The 21,838-nt window shown below is 36.9% G+C and overlaps 2 protein-coding genes across 2 annotated transcripts in view; one reads left to right on the top strand and one right to left on the bottom strand.

Moving 5' to 3' along the window:
• LOC126977997 (neuronal growth regulator 1-like) overlaps positions 1–21,838 on the bottom strand; it is a 477,303-nt gene that overhangs the window by 340,451 nt on the left and 115,014 nt on the right. The window lies entirely within an intron of this gene.
• LOC126977956 (synaptic vesicle glycoprotein 2B-like) lies at positions 3,378–20,364 on the top strand. The gene is made up of 10 exons (XM_050826665.1): positions 3,378–3,496; positions 6,768–7,016; positions 8,021–8,183; positions 9,044–9,225; positions 10,070–10,254; positions 11,639–11,817; positions 12,254–12,416; positions 13,721–13,995; positions 15,335–15,462; positions 20,107–20,364. The coding sequence occupies exons 1-10, from the start codon at positions 3,475–3,477 to the stop codon at positions 20,142–20,144; spliced, it is 1,584 nt and encodes a 527-aa protein (XP_050682622.1). The 5' UTR covers positions 3,378–3,474; the 3' UTR covers positions 20,145–20,364.

Genomic DNA, 21,838 nt, shown 5'->3' with positions numbered 1-21,838 from the left:
TAAGATGCCTAATTTTTAACCCTTTAATTGGAATAACAAAAGGAAATAAAAATGCTTGCACATTACTTCTTCACGACATAAAAAGGAGTAGCAGTTCGAAATGGGTTCAGCCCACTGACCTGTATAAATAACACAGAACAGGCTGTTCCTTAAGTTTGACGGCAAATCTTTTGTGCCTATTTGAAGCGCCACTCGCGAGCGTCCAGAGAACTAATTATGACATATAATACAAATGGCTGCGAAAGAACGTACAATATTCTGAAGTATTTTTACATTTTGAGAAAAGTTCGTTTTTTTTTCCTGTTATTTTTACTTCAAGAATCAACGTAATAAAGTACACATTTTTTTTGTGAATAGTTTCCCACCATCTATGTTGTCGACTAGGTTGTCATCACTTGGTTTAGTACCGCACACTCTCGATACATGCACAACAGCGCCAAAATGGCGAATATCAAACAGGCACACAAGGACTTTGACAGACGTCAGTCCAATGGTATATAGTAGAGGTCAGTGGTTCAGCCTAGCGAAACTCTCTAAGAAAAAAGCGATTCACTCGATTATATGAAACGTGCAGTCATTGATAGATTGACAAATGACGGTTATAATCTTGTAACAAACGGAGATACCCGAAATTCACTACGTTTCAAGCATCTGTTCGCTTTCAAAATTAGCCGGATTATAATTCGTCGCCAATCGCCATACTGTAATTACTACTATTTCACATTTATGTCAAATCACACGTTTCATCTTCTATCTATATACTAGTGGACCCGACAGACGTTGTCCTGTACACAAGTCTTAAATTTGAAAAATCGGTCCAGGTGCAGGTCGTTAGCAGGAGTTCACTAACATACACATGAGCAGGAAAATTATATTATATGGACGGAATTGAGAATCTAAACCAGTCTCAAATTCACTGGAACACAAAAAAAAATCATCAACGTCCAGCCGTTTAGGAGGTAGTTCAATTATAGATCTAAACCATTCCCAAATCCACCTGAAAACACACAGAAAGATTCATTAAAATCAGTGCGGCTGTTTAGGAGGAATTCAGTTACAACAGACGCACAAAAGAAATATATATTAAGATATATATATATATATATATATAATGAAAATGGTCTCTGTTTGAGGTTGTTTCACGCCTAAACCACTGATGATATCGATATGAAGCTACCACCATTCGATACGAAATTCATCCTAGATGGTTTATGGCTACTTATTTGTTTATTAAGATGAAAAAAAAAATATTTCCTTCTTAAATTTTCCCAGTGAAGCGGGCGGGAACGGTTAGTACTAAACTAAATTTCAATTTTTACTTAGGAAGTCCCGACTCTTAATACGTAGTATTTACATCCTCTTTGGTGGATTTGCTATTAGTATTTCCTTATCCTTCTAAAACTTTTATTACATTAAACCGTTCCTCACTGTTCCTTATTACTGTATCGAGGACATTATAAACAATTACGGTTTCAAGAGCGTAATAAAATCGATAGCAGACACCACTCCCCTAACAGTCATTAAGAACTTAATTAAGGCTTTACATCCCCTGTTATAGAATGGAACATGTTTACAATTAAATTGAAACGCTGAATATTCACATGGAGTTTTGCAGCGATGTGCGCATTATTAAATACTTCTTATCTACTGTTTTCTAATCTTTATAATATTTCCTAAAAGTATTATTTGTCTTGTGTTTCTTTTTAGGGTTCTGTAGCCAAATGACAAAAACGGAATCCTTATGGATTTGTAATGTGTGTCTGTCCGTCCGTATTTCACAGCCATTTTTTTCCGAAACTATGCTGTTGAAACTTGGTAAGTAGATGTATTCTGTGAACCGTATTCACATTTTCATACAAAAATAGAAAAAAAAAAAGCAATATAGTTTGAGGGTTCCTCATACTTTTAACTGAAACTGAATTATTTTTCCATCAAACCCATACGTGGATAGGTTTTTTTTTTCTTAACTGAATAGTTTGCAAGAGAGACACTTCTGAAGTGGCCACTTCTAAAATGTGTAGCCCCCCCCCATGTAAGTTCTAAAATAAGAGAATGATAAAACTTAAAAAAATATATGATGTTTATAACTATACAAATTTCCACCGAAAATTGGTTTGAACGAGATCTAGTAAGTAATTTTTTATAAAACGTCATAAATGGTAAACAGCATTTTACCTTTCATTCAATCAACTCAAATATATTTTACTTGCTTCTACGGAACCCTTTATGGGCGAGTCCGACTCACACCTGGCCGCTTTTTCATTAAAAGTCATGATAGTTTATTTTTAACTGTTTTTTTTTTGTAAACTGTCTGCAACTGGTACTGTTATATCTGAAAATTTATTGAAGCAGGCGTTACTTTGGGGAAATCCATAATTATACAAATGATTTGAGTTTTCTTTTTGAGTTTTTTTATTTGGGACTGAATCTCGTGCCAGATTTTGATGAGACAACACGTCCTGAGGAAGCTTCGTGTAGAGGCGAAACACGTGTCGAATTGTTTAAAGACAAATATTGGCGGAATTAACACTAAAGAAAACTCAAATCATTTGTACTGTTATATCTGAAAGGAAAATAAGAAAACGTCCGGAACTATTATTTACTTTAAAGTATTTAAGTTGATGTACTGTCAAATTCAAAAATACAATTCCTATTTAATATAAATTGTTTTAATTGTAGATCAATACGAGATAATATTTAAATTTTTTCACGATTCTGTAACATAATATAAATTATTTAGGTAACATGGATTTTATTAATTAGTAGTGATTTTCATTATTATAACACTTGAAATAAATTGCTTGAAACAAATTCTAGTAGGCTTCATAAGATACATAATAACTTTAAGGGTAAATGTATAACACTTTTATAATAAAGTTCCAGCCACTATTCAGGCATTATCTTTATAAATAAATTGAAATGTATTATTAAAAAATGGCGCTGTCGTAAATCCTACTACTCCACAGCTGAATATTTAAGTAAGCTTCGGACTAAATTCTGATTATTTTATAGGAATAACAATGTTAGTATAATACTGTAGAGAAGAGCGCAAAAAAATAATGCTGAGAGAGTTTCTTGCACCGCTTGTACTTTCTAAGAGCGCCATTTGTTTCCGAAGCGGTAGTAGTAGTAGTATTAGAAATGACATTAAAAAGAATTGTAAAGGAAACAATTTTGAGAAAATAAATACCTTTTAGGCCTTTCAATAACAAGAAAACCTAATAAAAATATTTTATTTTTTATTTTAAAATCTAATAATATTATCGTCAGCACTATCATATAAGTAAACAAACGCCAATTCATACGTATTTAATTATTTGATCGCTATGAATGAGGTTTGCACACACACAAATTTATCAGTGAGTTTAGTTTGCAGAGATTGTATGAGATAACTAAAGGAGGAAGATTCAGTAGCACTTTGATGGTGGTTAGAATAATATTTGTAAGTTTTTAGTTTAAGAAAATAAATTAAATATGGAATTGAGGCAAAAAACTGGTACGTAGAAAAATAATTGTTAATAAAGACTTCTATGTATACTACTGACCTCTACTAAATAACGCAACTGTCGAAGTGCTTTTGTGCCTGTTTGATATTCGCCATGTTGGCGCCGTTGGCCATGTAGCGAGAGTCTGCGGTTCTAAAACTAGTAATGACAACCTTAGGAAACATCGATAGATGTTTAAAATGTAAGAAACTATTAACAAAAAAATATTATGTACTTTATAACGTTGATTCTTGAAGTATAAATTACACGGAAAACAAACGAAATTAATCGAAAATGCAAAAATACTTCAGAGTATTGTACGTTCCTTCGCAGCCATTTGTATTATACGTCAAACTTAGTTCTCTGAACGTTCGCGAGTGGCGCTTCAAATAGGCACAAAAAATATGTAATTAATATACCCACCTGTAAGTAAGTATTGTTAATAAACATATTATTAGAATTGTAATGTTGGATTTAATTTTTTTATTTTTATAAAATAAATCTGTATTTTTTGTCAAACTATTAAATTCTTGTCGTATAAAAAGTAGTGGCTTTTATGCATGCTGTCAATTTCCTAAGATGCAAATATTTGGGTTGAGCAGGTTCAATCAACTGTAAAGTAGATCCTGTAGATTAAGCCACAACCTAAGAGTTGAACAAGACATACAAGATTGATTAACGATACGTCACTCGAGCGGTTGGCTCAGTGGTGCGCTTGCACGCAATGCTGTTTTCAAATTTAATTTGTGCATGCTGTCATAAAATACTTTCAATTAAATATGATCAATGACGTCAAAAGAGCAAAATTCCTATAACACACGACCGTTACCGGCTTTTCTGGGTGCACGCGCTTTTTTAAGCCATCCGTAGTAATAGTTAGCCATAATCATTCAGCCGAATAGAATTTGTTAGCTCAAATATTAATAAAATAATTAATTATCCCAACGACCCAGCATCGCATTATATCTGCTTTGAGGATTAGTCTCTGCTGCGCTCCAACTAGATTGCTCTACCAAAGAACAATAGCTTTTTTATTACTTCTTTTATTACTACTATTAGATGCTTGTGTGCGTGGCATCTTAACACTCAATGGCATCTTTCAAATTTTGTAAACGCTTCGTGTTATTTAAAATACTTATATTTACAAAGCTTTACTCTCAACCCGGCATTTTAGTTTCAAAAACAGAACATGCAGCACTTCAACGTCACACATTTTTCGAGACTGGCTCGAGTGCGCCCACTTAGGCATAGTAATAGTTGCTGCACTTTGCGACTACGCCTGCGGTATCTAGTTGGATCGTAGAGGATAATTTTTATAACATCTTTAATCACATATTCTGGATCTATAGTATATAATATATAGTAGATAATCTATACTAATATTATAAAGCTGCAGTGTTTGTTTGTTTGAACGCGCTAATCTCTAGTACTACTGGTCCGATTTGAATGATTCTTTCAGTGTTGGGTAGTCCATTTATCGAGGAGGGCTGTAGGCTATGTTTTTTTTCAAAATTAGGGATCTGTAATAAAATTGCTATTTTGCAACACAAGGTGCAAAATCGAAAACCTATTTTTGCGTGCGCTGCAAAAACTATTGACAATAGAACAAAATGATGTACAGGCTATAATATAGGCAATATTTTATTACTTATAAAACTATGCGTGAATTATACTTTATATGGCAAAACAACGTTTGCCGGGTCAGCTAGTCTATAATAATCTGTATAGTGATCTTAATAATTTGAGCTGGCTATCACTCGAAATGGAGAATGCCTGATAGTTTAATGTTACGACATATTATTACATAATTATTTATTTTGTTATGCAGGAAATTTTGTGTGTTAACAAGATAAAAATTACTCGTGAAGGAATTTTATCTTTAACTCTAAAAATATACGTGTATGATTAATAATACGACTAATATAATATAACTTATAATTATTATAATAAAATGAGAAGTAACAACAGTAACTGATTTTTCTAAAACTATAACATTGTAAACATAAAATTCATGTACCACTATAGTTAATGCACAGTGACATGTCCTACGGAATTATATTGTGGGGTAGGGCCGCAGATATTGACAACATATTTGTGCTGCAGAAAAGGGTAATCCGAGCAGTCTATAAATGCGTTTAAGGGATTCATTGAGAGAAAAGAAAATTAATATTATGACAGTACACTGCCAGTACATATACGAGAATCTCTGTACGCTCATAAACATATTAGCCAATTTAAAAAGAATAACATTATGTCAATACTCGAAACAAACATAAACTCGCAATTCCATCTACTAGGCTCCGTAAAATTGCTTAATCTTTTAAAGTAGATTATGTTATATTTTATAATAAACTCCCAAATGATATTAAAATATTACCAATTAAAAAAAAAAGACGTGTGACACTCGGGGACTGCCGCGGTAAAGCTATTGCATAGCATTTTTTTATCAACTTATGCAATTATAATTATTTATTTAGTATTTTTTTTTGATAAAATTAATTAAAAAAAAAACGGGAAGTGAGTAAAATTTTACTTGCAAGATTTGATTACAGACAGACAACGGGACAGGTGAAACTAAATAAAAATGCTTGTCATAATAATAAAAATTAAAAAAACGTGATAAAAAAAATGAAGAAATTAAAAAAAATCATGATGTACCCCAGGCTCGAACCTGGGACCTTCTGCACAAAAAGTATACGTGTAACCGCTATTCCACGGCAACTGTAATGACCGTGGCGAAATATCTATATAGATCTAGTAAGTAAGTGTTAGGTTATTTTCGTTACGGAATTTCTGGATTCGGTCTCCACGCTCAAGGCCCGCGATAGAAGCTATGCAATAGCTTAAAATATGTATCGTAAAAAATTAATTAACATCTAAGGCGTATTATAATGCGAAATATTATTTGAATGATAAATATAATTGGGATTAATGTTTCTATATTTTATTGTTAATGAATATTGTTATATTCATTTGAGTGCTATTGTAACTTTTGTACTACACCTGACTTGACTAGCAATGATAGTACAAAATTGTATATTTGATTAAAAAGAGCGCAAAAATAATTCTGGGAGAGTTTGTTGCGCCGCTTCTTTTCTCCCAGAGCGCCATTTGTTCCTGAAGCAGAATAGTGTCTAGCATATTTGAAATGACATCAAAAAGAATTCTAAAGGAATCAATTTTGAGAAAATAAATGCCTTTTATGCCTTGCACTAAATAACTTGTAAAGTTTTACAGTGAATAAATATTTTTTTGAAATTGATTTTTTTTTTGTGTTCTCAGGTAAAATAACAGAAAAAAGTACAAATGATGAAGGAACAAAGACACCAACAGCAATGGAACAAGTTGAATCAGCGTTGAAAGAATGTAGATTTGGAAGATTTCACATCAGATTACTGCTAACATCTTTTGTGGGCTATTCGTGTGGGGTGAATGTATCAGTCACGATACCGTACATATTACCAATAGCGGATTGTGATTTGAACATGGGTTTGCTAGAAAAAGGAATTTTGAATGCGATGCCTTATTGCGGTAAGTCTCTTTAGTTTTTGCCGTGAAAACTTCATTAGTGGCCGCGGCGTTGAGCACCTTTATTTGGATGGGTATAAAATGTTAAATTCGCGACACGTGTTTTGATTGAAAATTCGTAAGACGGTCGTTGAAAATATGGATTTATAATTATAGTTAGACTATTTGAACGGTCATTGGACCAGTGGTTGAATCATTGTGATTGCGAGGCCTGAACACCTAGGTCGAGAGATGGAATCTTAGCCGAAAAATATGTTTACAATTTATTATGGATGAAAGTTGATTTTTCTGGCTGATAAACTTTCTAAAGTAAAATAATTGTAATAGTTATGAAGTGTTTAATTTTTATCTCTAATATATAAAATTCTCGTGTCATGGTGTTAAATATTGAACTCCTCCGAAACCGCTTGACCGATTCTCATGAAATTTTGAGTGCATATTGGGTAGGTCTGAGAATCGGACAACATATATTTTTCATCCCCCTAAATTTTAAAGGGTGGTCCACACGAAATTATTTTTAACTTTTTTGTCATTTTTTTTTAAATTTGTTTGATTATGAGTCAGCGTTAAAAGATACATACAACTTCAAATTGTCACCCATCTACGATCAGCAGTTACTTTTGTATCGCAATTTTTATATTTTAATATCGGCAATACAACGTTTGCTGGGTCAGCTAGTGTAATATAAATTGACATTTTTGTGTACGATTGCGCATTGAATGAATATTGTATTTAACCACATAATATAATATATGTAAGTAATTTTACACTATAAATATAGCAATTCGTGTTCTAGTTTTCAGTTCTGCCGGAGTGCAACCTGTATTTTTTTTAGAATATCATTGGACATGTACATAGTTTTTGGTACATAATCTAAAAATGTTAGAACTAAAATTATTATTATACGCTATTTCACAATTATGTCTACTATGCTTTCGAAGCAGATGAATTATTGAAATATATATTTTGTAATATTAAATGAACTAATATCTTTGCTAATATTTTAGGAATGATAGCGTCGAGTATGGTGGCGGGCTTCTTGACGGATACATTTGGAAGGAAGCGGTTTCTAATAATGGGATTTGGAGGACTGTTCATATTCAGTGTAATATCCGGACTATGTCAAAGCTATATTGTATTAGTGACATCGAAATTCTTTGAAGGATTACTGCAAGTATCAAATCTATCATATATCTATCTTCTATCTCTATATTACATATAATGAAAATGTTCTTTGTTTGAGTCTCAATCACGCATAAAATATTGATCGTATCGACAAGAAACTACCACTATTCGATGCGAAATTTATCCTAGATTGTTTATTGCTATTTCTTTTTTTATTGTTTAATTTATTTCCATTTAAAATTCACCCAGTGAAGCAGGCCGGCTTGTGTGTGTATATATATATATATATATATATATGAAAATGGTCTTTGTTTGAGGCTCTTTCACGCCTTAACCACTGATCGTATCGACATGAAACTACCACCATTCCATGCAAAATTAATCCAGGATGGTTTATGGCTACTTATTTTTCGAATTCCACCACCAAAAAATGTGATTTTTATTAAGTGTAAATTCCGTTTTTTGAAAATTGGGAATGTAAAAAAGGAGGAGAAACGACTCAAAGGTATCCATTTCGTATCGTCCCGGAAACACGGCAGAAGGAAGCATTCCACAGCTTTGTAATACGTGGAGGAAAGCTCCTTGAAAATCGCACTGTGGAAGACCGCCAGATATCCAGACTGTGGGGATGATATTCTAATTTCTGGCGTGTCGTGCGAAGGTGGAATTCGGCGACAGGAATCAGGTGAAACAGCTCTTTGGAACACTCCCCGTGATAGATGCGGTAAAAGTTAAGTTATGTCTTAAATCAATTCGACAAGTGTTTCGCCTCTACACGAGGCATCCTGAGGAGATGTTGACTCGCCAAATTCTGGCACGAGACTCAAAGTCACAGCCAAGCAAGATGACAATCACAACATTTAGATAATCATCATCATCATTTATTCAATACAAACTTCTTATAGATTTGCTGCATCATTTAGTCCAATGATGACTCTCACCTCGGAACTGTGTCATAAGGGTATAAGAGATAGAGTGATGCTGATCCAATCGTCTTTTGTATCAATTGCACAAATAGTTTTGGCATTATCATCTTGGAGCATTCTAAAGAACGACTGGAAGACTTCATTCTTTGGTGGATATATTGGTCAGTCTTTGGTATTACTTTTTTTCAACTGACACTGTTTACATGCTTACCTACTGGTGCTTTTTTATGAAAAAAAAAACGATGAGAATAGAAAAAAAAAATTTGGGGTTTAATTTGAAAACCCCCAAATTCTGGGCGGTTTCGCACAATCGTTAACCACTTTTAGACAAAGTTGAGTCTGTTTACCCAAGAAAGATAATGTTATTTTTTGCTACTGAAAAGATAATGATGTGACTTACAGGCGCTCAGTATTCAATATAATTTTTATACAAATTTAAAATATTATTTTATTTTTCATAACTTTGAGGATAGCTACATTATTAGTACATAAATTATAAAACACAAATTTTACCTATTGTTTTTTTATCTTATTAATATAATTTTCTAGGGTTAACTCAGTAATTTCAGTAGCTACCCAGATTCGTGACAACATAAATACTCGTTTTATATTTAAAATAATAAAACAACCAATAAAAAAATCTTAACAAACAACAACCGACTTCAAAAGTATAAAAATAATTGCATACTTATTTTTATACAATCTAATTCTAGTTACGATTGTCGTTATTTTTTGAATGGGTTCCGTCGCACCCTGGTCTCGGCCCTCGCGTCCTCACGTCGCGCGTGCGACTCAAGCACATCACACCTATAACTGTGTTACCTATATAGTTAAAAACCTACCTTGGCTGACACCGACTCCAAAAATAGCAATAATCGTAACTAGAATGTAATGAATTGATTAGATTGTATTGAAATACGCAATTATTTTATACTTTTTACTGCATACTATATAAGAACAACATATTTAAGCGTTTATAAAGTTACCATAATTATTCTGTTTCAGTTCTTAACGTATGGAATTACTACTTACTCATCATGTCTCTGTGGTCATTTTGGGCGTGCATTTTATATCTTTTTATTCCTGAGAGCCCAAAGTTTCTTGTATCCCAGCGGAAATTTGATGAAGGCAGGAAGGTTCTCTTACAGATTTATAAGGAAAATACAGGGAAACCGGCAGATAGTTTTAAAGTAAGTTACCTTGTGTAAGAACACTTACCTGCTGTCACACAAAACTTGCTTCGTAATAACTTTAATGGGATATAAGTTCAAACGAGTATGTAGGTCAACTAAGTTTAATTAACACAATAGAATTGCCAGCTTTTATATAAGTGTTGGCAATTTTTCAACTCTGCCAACCAGTGGGCGGCTCCTTTGCATAGAATGCCAGCTAGATTATAGGTACCACAACGGCACCTATTTCTGCCTCAACGCCGTAATGTGTAAATTTTACTGTGTTTCGGTCTGAATGGCGCCGTAGCTAGTGAAATTACTGGGCAAATGAGACTTAATATCTTAATTATGTCTCAAGGTGACGAGCGCAATTGTAGTGCCGTTCATAATTTTTGGACTTTTCAAGAATCCTGAGTGGCACTGCATTGTAATGGGCAGGCCGTATCAATTACCATCAGCTGAATGTCCTACTCGTCTCGTCCCGCATTTGAATAAGAAAAATAACAAACCATATTATATCAATATAGGCGTTTTCGAAATGAAAAATCCTTGCTGGGAACTTAATTGTAGTTGATACTCATAAGCGAAAAAAGTGTGATTTTATTTAACCCTGCCTAAATGTGAAAAACACAATATCACAAAAATCGTCACCTTTTTGCACTTAATAGTGATTTTCATTATTATAACACTAGAAATAAGGGATTGCTTGTAACTAATTCTAGTAGGCTTCATAAGATACATAATAGCTTTAAGGGTCAATGTATACACTTTTATAATAAAGTCCCAGCCACTGTTCAGGCATTATCTATAAATGAATTTAAATGTTTTATAAAAAAATGGCTCTGTCGTAAATCCTATTACTCCACTGCTGAATATTTAAATGATCAGACAGCCTGGGACTAGACTTTGTATATAATACGGTATTATTTTTTATTACTACAATACACTACAAAAGTAAGTAACTTTTTCTAAAATAAAGTACTAAATCAAAACGAAATAAACAAAATAGAACGGTTTTAAATAGATTAGTGAACTATCAAAAAAAAATACATTTTTATAAAAAAATAACAAAATATGATCATGGTATTATTTCGCTTTTCGACTATTTTACGGAGAAATAACCTGTCTTACCTTAAAATTTACATCACAACTGGTGGGGCATCACTATTAAAAATAAATGAGGACCTAAATCCACCAATAGCATAAAGTTTTACTGTGGTGCCACGGTTACAAGAGTTGTGATACAAATATGATCTTAATTGCCTATGTAATTTGGATAATTTTTCGTCGCGTGGTCTAATTACCTCGAATTTGTAGTATTTTGTAATCATACACTATTCTTCCAAAGCAACGATTTATGAATCTAAAGTGCACAATATGTAAGACATTTTTTTTTAATTAGGACGCCAATCTATGGAATTTAAAGGAAATAAATGGCGCCAACGAAGGAACAGATGAGGGTCAAGCAGTCCGCAAAAGTCAACTGTCCAAGGGTTTTGATAACATTAAGCCTATGTTCCGAAGACCATTTGTATTCCCCCTTATACTTTTCTGTTGTATAAACTTCTTCACAATGACACAGTGAGTATTTTATTGTAACATCAAAATATAATCAGATGTATATTTGAAGAATGATTCTGAAATATTATACAAATAAAATTTTATGAACGATGCGGGAGTTAAACCCACGACCTCTGGCGTTCCGTGCTCTCTACTGAGCTAACTGTTCGAGTGACGTATCGTCATAAAATCTTGTATGCTTTGTTCAACTCTCAGGTTGTGGCTTCATCTACAGGATCTTCTTTACAGTTGATAATCTACTCAACCCCAATATTTGCATAATACATAAAGCATACAAGATTTTATGACGATACGTCACTCGTACGGTTAGCTCAGTTGTCAGAGCACTGGCACGGAACGCCATAGGTCGTAGGTTCGAGTCCCGCAGCGTCAAGTGAGTGAAGTGAATTACCTTTGATGGTTAAGCTTTCCGCTTTATTGTTTTATTACATTCCAGGTACAATGTCCTCAGACTTTGGTTTCCACAATTATCAACAATTGTGGAGAATTACCGCGGCGAGAATGGGATTAAAGACTTCTGTGTCATGTTGGATACATATACAGGTGATTTGAGAATGAAACTCGCAAATGTAACAACAGACGGTGAAGTTTGTGTGCCGGTAGGTGTTTGCTTACGTAATTACACACTTGTTTCAACACAAATATTTACCATCAGGAAACGGATAAACGCGGAGTTTTCTCATTGTATTGTGTTTTGTTGTGTTGCAATTCAAACACGATTAAAATAGGAAGGATTTAGTGAATAAAATATATTAATGTGGTTTATATTAGGCAAGAATGAATGGCTTAGCTCACATAATGATTTTCTCTGTGTATGGATTGATGAACCTATTGTACTGAAGTAGTCTAGTTGTATTGATTTTTGTGACGCACTTTAGATAAAACGTGATTTAAATACCTAATAACCGATGAAGCTGTCAATTTTGAATTTATTCCAGTTTGTACCATTTATACTTAGAGTAATAACTAATACTAAAACTCAACTCTCTTTAAACTGTTCTGTGGCTTAAACTGGACGCTAGGGCGTATCTCAAGGGGTGCGGGTTTGTAAATTTTTAATCGCAATAGTAAGGGAGACCACTTAAAAAGAACATAATATTGTTAAGTCTATACTACACAAATAAAATTTGAAAACAAAATTTCATGAACGATGCGGGACTCGAACCCACGACCTCTCGCGTTCCGTGCGAGTGCTCTCCCAACTGAGTTAACCGTTCGAGTGACGTATCGTCATAAAATCTTGTATGGTACAGGTTCTATTTTACAGTTTTACTTTAAATTTTTGTTTTCAAATTTTATTTGTGTACTAGCTGACCTGGCAAACGTTGTTTTGCCATATAAAGTGCCTATATTATAGCCTGTACATCATTTTGTTCTATTGTCAATAGTTTTTGCAGCGCACGCAAAAATAGGTTTTTTCGATTTTACACCTAGTGTTACAAAATAGCAATTTTTTTACGGATCCCTAATTTTGAAAAAAAAAAACATATCCTTTAGCCTTCCTCGATAAATGGACTACCCAACACTGAAAGAATCATTCAAATCGGACCAGTAGTACCACAGATTAGCGCGTTCAAACAAACAAACAAACAAACACTGCAGCTTTATAATATTATATAGTATAGATAGATTAACCTCCTGTATGCTACCGTTGCCATATGGCAACAACATGAAACCACCGTTTAGTACTGTGTTATTTGTTTAGCACACAAGCCATTCCCAAAAGTGAGGGTTATCACCTTAAAAACATAACAAATAGTTTAGATTTGCAAGAGCGACATCTCAAGTCAATTTCCTAATATGCAAATATTGGTGTTGAGAGTGTTATCAACTGTAAAGTATGTGTATTAATCCCAGAAGTGAGGGTTATATAACAAATAATCTATACTTTATTTTTTTTCAGGTACGAAGTGGCAATGAAACATACATAAACAGCGTAATATTAGGATGTGTCTGCGTCATACCATTTATAATCACAAGTATCGCAGTCAATAAAATAGGGAAAAAGAATCTATTCATTGCTTTTGGGTTACTATCAGTGGGATGTACCATCGGCCTAAGATGGACTGTATCGAAGATAACTATGGTTACATTGTTTTCAACTTGTATTGCGTTAGCACAGACTATGTTGAGCTTATCTCAAGCTATGGTGCTCGAATTATTTCCTACAACAACCCGGTAAGTATATAAAATATATAGTCTAAAGATAGAACATACATGCACACACATACACACTTACTCACTCACACACGCCTATTCTGCCGTGAAGCAGTTATGTGTAAGCATTACTGTGTTTCGGCCTGAAGGGCGCTGTAGCTAGTGTAATAACTGGGCAAATGAGACTAGCATCTTATGTCTCAAGGTGACAAGCGCAATTGTAGTGCCGCTCAGAGTTTTTGGGTTTTTCAAGAATTCTGAACGGCACTGCATTGTAATAGGCAGGGCGTATCAATTACCATCAGCTGAACGTCCTGCTCGTCTCGTCCCTTATTTTCATAAAAACACACACACACACATAACTCGCAGAGCACATATTGCCATCGATACATAACCGCAAAGTAATGCTCACTTCTGAAGTATCCTGGTATGCAACCAGTGCATATGCTGCAGAAATTCTAAAAGATTTGCGTAGGTTAGAGAGGGGTAGGTTAGTTAGATGGCAAGAAAAGCCACTGCAGTAAATTTATAGTTTGTTTAGTTGGAGATAGCAAAAGTAAGATTCTCCCCCCGTGAAGAAATGCCTTGCGGCGATTCCATGCGGACTAGGGAGATAGAAGAAGAGGCGGTTTTTTAGAGGGTATTGATCTTCAAACCGAGCCCGACATACGAGATCAATAAGACCACGATCTTATGATACGTAAAAGTATTTTCCCTCAGAATATAAAAAACACACAAACAAATAGTTCTCAGAATTGTTTTTTTTTTTTAATGAAATAGGAAGACAAACGAGCGTACGAGAAACCTGGTGCTAAGTGATCACCGCCGCCTACATTCTCTTTCAACACCAGAGGAAGACAACAGCGTTGCCAGCCTTTAAGGAAGGTGTACGCGCTGTTTTTGAAGGTACCCATGTTGTATCGTCCCGGAAACACCGCACAAGGAAGCTCATTCCACAGCTTTGTAGTACGTGGAAGAAAGCTCCTTGCAGGAATCAGGTTAAACAGCTCTTCGGAACACTCCCCGTGATAAATTAGTTTTGATTATTGTTATTTGTTAAATTTTGGTTTTAACCATTTTCGTTTATTTTTATATTGTTTATCAAGTATTATGTATCCGCTAAGGAAGTGCGAAATATTCACAATACGAGAGTCCTAAGACAACTTACTGGGCAGTCTCAACCACTTAAATGTATATGCAATCTTTGAAATAAGCGACATTTATTATCATTAAAATTATATTTAATGTTATTGTAAGACTTGGAAATTAGATTCAAATTACTCCTATTACCCTCTGTGCTATTTTACTGAATTAACAACACGATACTAAGAAAATGTAATACTATACAATTATTTTTCAGAACATTGGCGATGAGTATTCTTATGTCTTTCGGCCGCAGTGGAAGTCTAGTTGGAAATATTATGTTTCCTATATTACTCGATATGGGATGTGTTATACCTTTCTTTACGTTGGCAGGTCTTCTAATTGGTAAATAACCCCTTTTTTAATATATATATATAGTATATATTACCATAATAGGCTCCTTTTACACAGGAAGCCGGCTAGATTGTGGGTACGACAACGGCACCTGTTTCTGTCGTGAAGCAGTAATATGTAAGCATTATTGTGTGTGGTACTGAATTGATATCGCCTTACCCATGCAGTGCCGCTCAGGATTCTTGAGAACCCCAAAAATTCTGAGCGGCACTATAATTGCACTCGTCACCTTGAGACATAAGATGTTAAGTCTCATTCGCCCATTAATTTCACTAGCTACGGCGCCCTTCAGACTGCAACACAGTAATGCTTACATATTACTGTTTCACGGCAGAAATAGGCGCCTTTGTGGTACCTATAATCTAGCCGGCTTCCTGTGCAAAGGAGCCTCCCACTGGTAACCTAATTAGCAGTAGTTTCTCAGGTTCATTCAACAATATTTAAAATTTTATGCAGGTAAAGATTTTCTATAATACGTTGTTATCAATATATTATATTTCTGGCGGAATACGTTGGATGAGGGCAGCGCTAGACCGATCGTCGTGGAAACCTTTGGGAGAGGCCTTTGTCCAGCAATGGACGTCTTCCGGCTGATGATGATGATTGATTTTATTAGGTCATTATAAACGTCATACGTCTAGATAGACTATGACAGCTGTGAAGGCGTCGAAAATAAAGACTAACTAACCTTTATTAAGAATTCACGCACACTAACACAAAGTGTCATACAAATCGCAAGTGTAGGACGTAGCTTGTCATGCACACTAAACTAATATTCCTGATTTGCTTTCATCGGTTGTCTTTTTTTTTTTATGGAATAGGAGGACATACGAGCGTACGGGTCACCTGTTGTTAAGTGATCACCGCCGCCCACAATCTCTTGCAACACCAGAGGAATCACAGGAGCGTTGCCGGCCTTTAAGGAAGGTGTACGCGCTTTTTTTGAAGGTACCCATGTCGTATCGTCCCTGAAACACCGCACAAGGAAGCTCATTCCACAGCTTTGTAGTACGTGGAAGAAAGCTCCTTGAAAACCGCACTGTAGAGGACACATCCAGATGGTGAGGATGATATCCTAACTTGTGGCGTGTCGTGCGAAGGTGGAATTCGGCGGCAGGAATCAGGTTAAACAGCTCTTCGGAACACTCCCCGTGATAAATGCGGTAGAATACACACAATGAAGCGACGTCTCTACGCAACGCCAAGTGATCCAGCGACATCCACAGAGCACTGGGTCCCCGACAATTCGAGCTGCTCTGCGTTGCACGCGGTCAAATGGATCGAGCTGATACTGGGGTGCGCCAGACCCGAGATGACAGCAATACTCCATGTGTGGCCGGACCTGCGCTTTGTAGAGCGCTAGTATGTGGGCCGGCTTGAAGTATTGCCGTGCACTATTAATGACGCCCAGTTTCTTTGAAGCCGATTTCGCTTTGCCTTCCAGATGACCGCGAAATTGGCAATCGCTCGAGATTTCGAGACCCAGTATTTCGATACTAGGCGCGGCTTTAAGAGAAGTGTTCTCGAAGAGCGGTGATACGACAAATGGGTTTTTTTTAGTGGTAAACGCGCAAACTTGAGTCTTCTGGGGGTTAAATTGGACAAGGTTCAATTTTCCCCATTCCGCGACCTTCTCAAGAGAGGACTCGATAGAAGACACAAGTTTCTCCCGGCACTGGTCGACGATTTCCCGAGAGAGACCTGCATGGCCAGTGTATACGGCATCACCAGTGCTATCGTCTGCATAGCAATGAATGTTGGAGGTGTCCAACATATCATTGATATGCAGAAGAAACAGCGTGGGAGACAGCACACAGCCTTGGGGCACTCCAGCATTCACGGGCTTCGGGTTCGAGCAATATCCGTCGACAACGACCTGTATGCTGCGCCCAGTGAGGAAGCTGGAGGTCCACTTGCACAAGCTTTTGGGAAGCCCAAATGATGGAAGTTTGGAGAGGAGCGCCTTGTGCCATACATGATCAAAGGCCGTCGCTATATCCAGGCTAACTGCCAGGCCTTCCCCCTTGCTTTCAATAGCCGCTGCCCATCTATGTGTTAGGTATACCAGAAGATCACCTGCCGACCGACCATGGCGAAACCCGTATTGTCGGTCGTTGATCAACTGGTGACCCTCTAGATATACCAAGAGCTGACGGCTAATTATGCTCTCCATTATTTTGGAGAGCAGGGAAGTAATAGCAATAGGCCTGTAGTTTGCCGGATCCGAACTGTCTCCTTTTTTTTGGATCGGATGGACAAGGGCTGACTTCCATGAGTCAGGGACTACGCCTTTAGAATAAGAGTGCCGGAATAAACGCGTTAGCACCGGCGTCAACTCAGGGGCACATGTTCTAAGCACGATTGGAGAAATGCCATCCGGCCCGCTCGACTTCCTGACGTCCAACGAAAACAGAGCTCGCCTAACAGTTTTCTTTCTGAACTGTACTTCAGGCATAGAGCTCTGACACCACGGGATGGTCGGCGGTGTTTTTCCGTTGTCGTGAAGAGTCGAGTTGGAGGCGAAAAGAGTGCACAAGAGATCGGCTTTCTCTTTTGCCGTATGGGCCAGGGTGTCATTCCTCATGTGCAACGGCGGCATGGACGGCTGGCTGAAGTTACCAAAAGCAGCTTTCGACAACGACCAGAACTTGCGTGTTCCGGTCGGGTAACTGGAAAGCTGCTCGCCAATTTTGACGACGTGTTTTGACTTTGCACGGGCGATTTGCCGCTTAAAAAATCTGGAGGCACGGTTGTATTTCCTCTTAAAAACTGTGCAGTTCGGATCCTTTGTGCCCAGCGCCGCAACCCAAGTTCGATACGCCTGTTTTTTGCAATCAGATGCTGCTTTAACAGACGCATCGAACCAGGGCTGTGATCTGCCACCGATGGGTACTACAGAGTTTGGTATAAAAATATCCATACCCTGTAGTATCACATCGGCTACTGCAACGGCGCAGGCACTAATATCATCCGAAGGGAAACAAACCCTGCCCCAAGGGTTGGATGCAAAAAAGGAACGCATCCTATCCCAATCTGCTGACTTGTAGTGCCAAACGCGGCGGGTCGCTGGTGGTCTGCGACGTTGGCGTTGGATAGGCACTACACTCCTGACCAGACAATGGTCCGACGTTCCGAGAGGGGCGTCAACAAAGACCTGGTAACCATCGGGATGTGTAGTCAGCAGAAGATCCAATAAGGACGGCATGTGGCTATCCTTATCCGGGAGACGCGTTGGCGACTTGACCAATTGGGACAGACCATACGCCAATGCAAAATTATGCACAGATTGCCCTGCGTAGTCTGTGGTACGTGATCCAAGCCATTCGGCATTGTGCCCGTTGAAATCACCCAAGACTACGATTTCAGCGGAGGGGATCTGTGCAAGCACGTCGTCAATTGCCGCTTGAACGCAGCCCATGAGATGATCGGTTTCTGCGTTACCACTATGGGACCTGTAGACACACGCATAGATGCGGACGCGGTCCTCTAAATCTACGCGGAGCCAGAGAGTGGACAGGTCCCTACCCTCAAAATTGCCGAGACGGCGACAGCAGATATCCTCCCTAACGTACACACATACCCCGGCATCAGGCAAAAAATTGTGCTCAATTTTGTACCCGGGGTACGTTAAATATGACGTATCGCTTGGTCGAGATATCTGCGTCTCAGTAAGGAAACACAAGGCCGGCTGCGCCGTCTCAAGGTGGTGGTGGACGGCGTTTAAATTGGAGTGAATTCCCCTGATATTGCAAAAGTCCACGTTGAGTGTGGAGCGGGGTGCCGTGGTGATACTGCCTCGTTTGTCCTTGGTCATGCGCGGTTCTGTGCCCTCCCCAGAATACGAAGGGCAGCCCGAGCTAGAGTGCCCGGGGAGGGATTCTCCAACTCTGGTAGAGCCGGTACCCTCCTGAGGTAAAATCTTTTTTAGTACCGCTGTCATATTTATTATGGCCACCGGTTCTCGACACTAACCTATGCGAAACATAGCGGCACTAGGCCGCTACTTCACGCCGGTATTCTGTGCGAGTGTGGTAATTAACCCGGACGAGTCTGGCCTGATTGTGCTGACGTCAAAAGACGGCAGCGTGACTCTCCCACTTCTAAAAAGCCCTTAGTCGCCTCTTACGACACCCATGGGCCTGGGACTCCCCTATTCTTTTTACGCCCCGGGAAAAGTACAGGGCAGTCTAACAGCAAGAGCCTCTATCTAGACGTATAAATTATCTAACGGGCGTTCCCAATATACTATCTACAGATAGACATAAATTACTACCTTCTCCTGTCAGTAATTAGCTGTCAATAATCCGAGGCTGTCCCAATATACCCGATAAGTCATTCTTATCGCCTTATATTGGGAGGCGTAAATTGCAATTTCCATACAAACTTCTATCGCTGGTAAGCTATATGTCCTCCCATTGACTGACAGCGTATACGGATAAGGTGAGTTACCGTCGATAAGTTTATTGGAACAGAATATTCAACGATAATAACGCTTTTTATCACAAGTAGGCCACAACCGGAGATAGACTGAATATTGGGAATGGCCTTAAATGATCTAAGTTGATTTTATGAATCATACAAATTCTAATTCTATAATTAAATTCGACGTCCACTAATTTGATTGTTTTTTTCCAGGTGTAACAGTAATGGCACTTTTTTTGCCAACGAAGTAGAATTAATTAAATTGTGATTAACAACAGCGTGTACTTTTAAATACCAACTCAAGACTCGTCTTAAGTATTCACCCAAAAATGTAACTTAGTATGTTATCTTAGAAAATCTATTTTTAAGAACTGTTTGGAGAAGATACGCTTGAAGGACAATTTAAAATGTGTATACAGTATAAATCAGGTAGAGCTTATATAGTAAATAAATAAAAAATAATAATTCAAACTGGTATTTTATCTGCTTGATTTATGTTTATTAAAGTGTCTTGTACAGAAAAATCTACATTATAATCACCACAGACGAGTAAAAAAGAAGGACTCCGTGTCACCTTACATAACAGTGAAGCACCAAAACAAGCCGGTAAACGTGTAAATACATAGCCCCACGCACACACTTCACTAATACAAGCCGAACGGCCGCCATTATGAGATTTTCCATTGTCTGTGACAGAGCAGTTTGCGTCGCAATAAAATATTTTAAAAATGCCGTCGTGCGTTGTGAAAAAGTGTGAAAACAATACTATAAAAGTATTTGTGGATATATGATTATTGAAGGGAGAAAAAATTGTGTAACTGGTATACCCCGAAACCGCACACACACTAGCATAAAGGTGCTTCACTTGCTAATATCACGGCGCTGATTCCTTCTTTTTTACTAGTCCGTGTATAGTGACATAATATTTTCACTTTGCTTGCCATATCAATAGACAATCTTTACACATAAATTATTAATCCTAATATAAGTTTCGAATCTGTTGTTGTTTTGTCCCGCATCGTTCATAAAATTTTGTTTTTCAAATTTTATTTGTGTATTTATCCTAGAAGTGAGGGTTATCTCTTTGAAAATATAACATATTGATTAAATTTTTTCACAAAATAGTAATAACAAGGTAAGCAAGAAATAAGTAAGCCTTATTTGTAAAAAAATAGGTTATATTATACACTGATTTAACAATATTTCATGTTGTTAAAATACGTTGATTTATTTAGAACTTACGTAAGACGGGAATTATTTACCGGTACAGTAATGAACAATACCATAGATACAAGCCATTTTAGTACAAGACAATATAACAGAATACCGCGGCACGCTACAAAACTCAATTCCTTACACTCGCTTCACCAAAATGAAATTACATTTTATACTTTGTCGGGATAATAACGTAAACTCAACTTTGATGCGATATTGCGACGCGGGAAAGAATTTCTTTTGACACGTGAATAACATTTTACTTACAATGTCCCACTTGTTTAATAAATTAATGGAGATTTCCTTTTTTATTACAGCCCAAAGTTTATTTTTATGAAAATATGGGACGAGACGAGCAGAACGTTCAGCTGATGGTAATTTATATGCCCTGCCTATTACAATGCAGTGCTGCTCAGGATTCTTGAAAAACCCAAAAAATTCTGAGTGGCACTACAATTGCGCTCGTCACCTTGAGATATAAGATGTTAAGTCTCATTTGCCCAGTAATTTCAGCTAGCTACGGCGCCCTTCAGAAACACAGTAATGCTTACATATTACTGCCCCCCACTTGTGAACGTATTTTCATAATGTATTTTTTAATAAACATACCAAACATAAAAAATTGTTTCGTAACTTGCAGTAATAATAAATGTGAAAACTATACTAATATACATAAAAGGTTTAATTTACTTGACTATACTTTGGAAAAAAAAAAGCATCCTATATCAAA

The sequence above is a fragment of the Leptidea sinapis genome, chromosome 46 (assembly GCF_905404315.1).
Source record: "Leptidea sinapis chromosome 46, ilLepSina1.1, whole genome shotgun sequence".
Taxonomy (NCBI): domain Eukaryota; kingdom Metazoa; phylum Arthropoda; class Insecta; order Lepidoptera; family Pieridae; genus Leptidea; species Leptidea sinapis.
This window is presented reverse-complemented; position numbering and strand designations above follow the sequence as displayed.